This window comes from Rhyacophila brunnea, unplaced genomic scaffold, assembly GCF_057557595.1.
Source record: "Rhyacophila brunnea isolate RB1 unplaced genomic scaffold, BYU_Rbru_1.0 scaffold_8, whole genome shotgun sequence".
Taxonomy (NCBI): Eukaryota; Metazoa; Arthropoda; class Insecta; order Trichoptera; family Rhyacophilidae; genus Rhyacophila; species Rhyacophila brunnea.
This window is the reverse complement of record NW_028233350.1, coordinates 44,424,319-44,427,727: the sequence shown is the minus strand read 5'-3', so window position 1 is coordinate 44,427,727 and position 3,409 is coordinate 44,424,319. Positions and strand designations below refer to the sequence as shown.

At 42.1% G+C, this 3,409-nt stretch overlaps 1 protein-coding gene across 1 annotated transcript; it reads left to right on the top strand.

The window, feature by feature from the left end:
* Window positions 1-419: 419 nt before the first annotated feature.
* Window positions 420-2,465, top strand: LOC147064281 (uncharacterized). The gene is made up of 2 exons (XM_085958685.1): window positions 420-1,044; window positions 2,455-2,465. Exons 1-2 carry the CDS (start codon window positions 420-422, stop codon window positions 2,463-2,465), a joined length of 636 nt encoding a protein of 211 aa, XP_085814811.1.
* Window positions 2,466-3,409: the final 944 nt, after the last annotated feature.

The following is a 3,409-nucleotide window of genomic DNA, read 5'->3' as shown; positions in this document are numbered from 1 at the left end:
CAAAGGGATGCATACAAGGTTCGTCTTGCGGCCCTGTACTGTGGAACATAGTTCTCGACGATCTTCTCTCTATGCCGTTTCCTGAAGGTGTACACGCACAGGCCTTTGCTGATGATGTATTGCTGATTATGGAATCCAAAGAACTTGGTTCTCTAGAATCCATGACTAACAGCGTGCTGGAGAGCGTCGAGGCCTGGGGAAGGAAGGTCAAACTGTCTTTCTCCGCGGAGAAAACGAAGGCCTTATTCTTTACTAGGAGGCGCGTCTCTCCGCCTTCGCTGGTGATGAATGGGCAACCTCTATCTTTTTCTAGGGATCTTAAACTTTTAGGGGTTGTTATCGATGACAAACTAAATTGGTCAAAGCATGCGGACAGCATCTGCAAAAGAGCCGCGGTGACTTCGCTCAAACTAGCAAGAATGGCCAAACCCACATGGGGTGTATCTTCTGAAGCTCTTCGAATTCTCTACACTTGTGCTATTGAGCCTATGATCACGTATGCGGCCAGCATATGGCATGAAGCTGCCAAACGGAAAAACATAGCAAAAAAACTCAATACGGTTCAGCGAGCACTAGCGATACGAATATGCAGAGCTTACCGAACGGCTTCGCTCAATTCAACGCAAGCTCTAGCAGGACTTATGCCTCTAGATTTACGTTTAAAACAAATCGCTCTCATTTACAGAGCTAAGAAGGGCGAGGAGGGCCTCGCAGGTTTTCTGCCTGACGACAGGCTTTACGAAAAACCGGTGGACTATAGAAGGCTGCCACACCCGGCTAGACTATTTTCTGAAGTGGTTTCTTATCCTGCAACGTTGGAAAGCAACGAATGCAATAACATGCCGATTTTCACGGATGGGAGCAAAATTGATGGCGGTACTGGTGCAGGGTTTGTGGCATACATTAATGGCGGTGAGATAGCGGCTCGTAAGTACCGCCTTGCCAGCTATTGTACGGTAATGCAGGCCGAACTCTATGCCATCCGATGCGCTCTGGAGTGGGCAGGCTCAGATCCAATTCAGCGAAAGCTCACCGAAAACCATAGTATTTGTATTTATTCGGACTCCAAAAGCTCAATCCAAGCAATTGGAAATCCGTTGTCTACTAATCCGATTGTCTTTTCTATTCACAGCGAGTCCGCTCTACTGAGACGGCGCCACCCCGAGGTGCACTTCAAGTGGATAAGGGGACACACCGGGATAGAAGGAAATGAAAGAGCTGACAAATTGGCTCGGCATGGTGCCTCTGAACCCAAGACCGCGGTAGCTTACGACAAATTTCCTCTGAGCTACGCGAAAATTACAATTTCAGACATGGTGAAAAACGAATGGAACTCACGATACATAAACTCATCGACAGGGGAGTTGACCCGAAAGTTTTTACCTTCAATTTTAGCAGCACGAGACGCCAGGGTGCATAAGGGACTGTGTTTTGAGATGACTCAGATTCTTACAGGTCACGGAGTCATGCGAGCATACCTGCACCGGTTTAAAATAACATCTGATGGAAAGTGTCCATGCGACGACGGAAGCGACCAGGACGTCTTACATTTACTCCTAGATTGTCAAATCTTTAGCAAGGAGCGGCACAACCTGAACTTTTTATTACAGATGGCAGATGCGGACATTCGAGACCTTCCGGGGACCATGGCAAACGAGGCCGGAAGAGATGCCCTTTTTAATTTCTGTATTGATGTAATAAAAAGAATAAAAATAATAAATGGTGACATGTAAAGATGATTCATGCCTTTCAGATCCAGTGACTGCAATCATATAAGATAGGATAAGTATATACTTAGAACATTAGTCCAATGCGACATTTCTTTTACCACGGGAAAAAACTCGACTACAAATCGCAGTCCTCAGTTCCCGATGAATACGACAAAATATTCATCAGAATCACCTCCGCCTTGCGCTACTAAGAATTTTCCAGGGTTTTTGCAAGGCGGTATCATAGGCCCTGGCCGAATTCAAATCAGCAATACCCGATGCGGGTAGAAGAACAGTTTTCAATAAGGCATATTCTCTCAGCCGGCACAATTTTCATTTGACTAGCATCAAGTAGAGTAGTTTGCGTGCCAAAGTCCTTAAGAAACCTCGATAGTAAATGCGAGGTATCCATAAAGGCATCTAGAAAAAAAAAAAAAAAAAAAAACCAAGTGTATTGAGCTCCAAGGAGATTATGTTGAGAAATAAAAAAAAAATACAAAAATAAAAACTGTTTTAATGCTTTTTTCTAAGGAATTATTGACCCACCCTCGTATCTAAACACAGTGACGTCCCAAAACAAAATGCCGCCCCTAGGCAACGCCAAAATGCCGACCCATTTTTTCTACCGTATTTTTTATCATCCTTTCATGACACCAATATCTAAGTAATGTATTGTATGGACACATTACTAACAAGACCTATAATACTACCAAATCTAATTTAAATGCCATCTCTGCTTCAATAGACAAATATTGAGTCAACTGTTTTAGATAGGTAGTTTTAAAAATACATGTAACAACTTCCAAAACTCACGAGTGACGGCAAAAATATTTGGATAAATTTTAAATTAGGTAAGTATGTAGGTACCTACCTATAATTCAAACGTAATTCGCAAATCTGCGCATGTCATTGCTAATCACCAAGGATGCGATGTCCAAGGACAACGGAAGTCAACTAGACATCGCGTACCCGACAATAAATTACAGTCCTGTTAAATCTTTTATAGTAGGTAGGTTATACACTTCGTTTCCAAGCTGATTTTGTTAATGGAAAGATATTTCCGTTATTACTAACTTTAGGTAAGGTTAGTAGCTATTTGCCGCCCTTCGAGTAAGTGCCGCCCCCAAGGGACGCTCAATTTGTCTATCTTCACGGGACGTTACTGCCTAAACATAATATGAAACCCCGAAGTAAATACGCATGGCTATGTCGTCATTATTTTTTAATATTATAATATATAAGTAGGCACTTAAGTAGGTAAGTATATATTTATTTGTAATTTTTTTTTATAAAAAAAACTCTTCAAATTGAAACATTAGCGTGCCATGCAAAATCATCTCGTGTGCCAAGGGTTTGCCATCCATGATATAAGTATTATTATTATAATATACAATACAAATAATATAATATTATAATCTGAGTTTACGTAACCTACATAATATTAAGTATTTATTTATCTTTATCGCGAAAAGTGAGTGTAATTTATTCCCGCCAAAATTACAGAGGCCCGTTTCTCCATTTCTAAAAATTAATGTCTGTTTTGTATGCGCACAAGTTGTATCAGCTGGTATGACGTGTTAACGCTGTAGGTATAGGTGTAGGTAGAGAGCGTGTGAAAGTATTGGTGAGCGGGCGTGCGATTCCCCCCTTCGTCCCGCGGCGAGCAGACCTCGTACCGCATTCGCGATCGCCGGCAACGT

Bases quoted from the DNA above. Each gene is read 5' to 3' on its own strand.
- LOC147064281 (XM_085958685.1), top strand. From the start codon at position 420: ATGGCCAAACCCACATGGGGTGTATCTTCTGAAGCTCTTCGAATTCTC.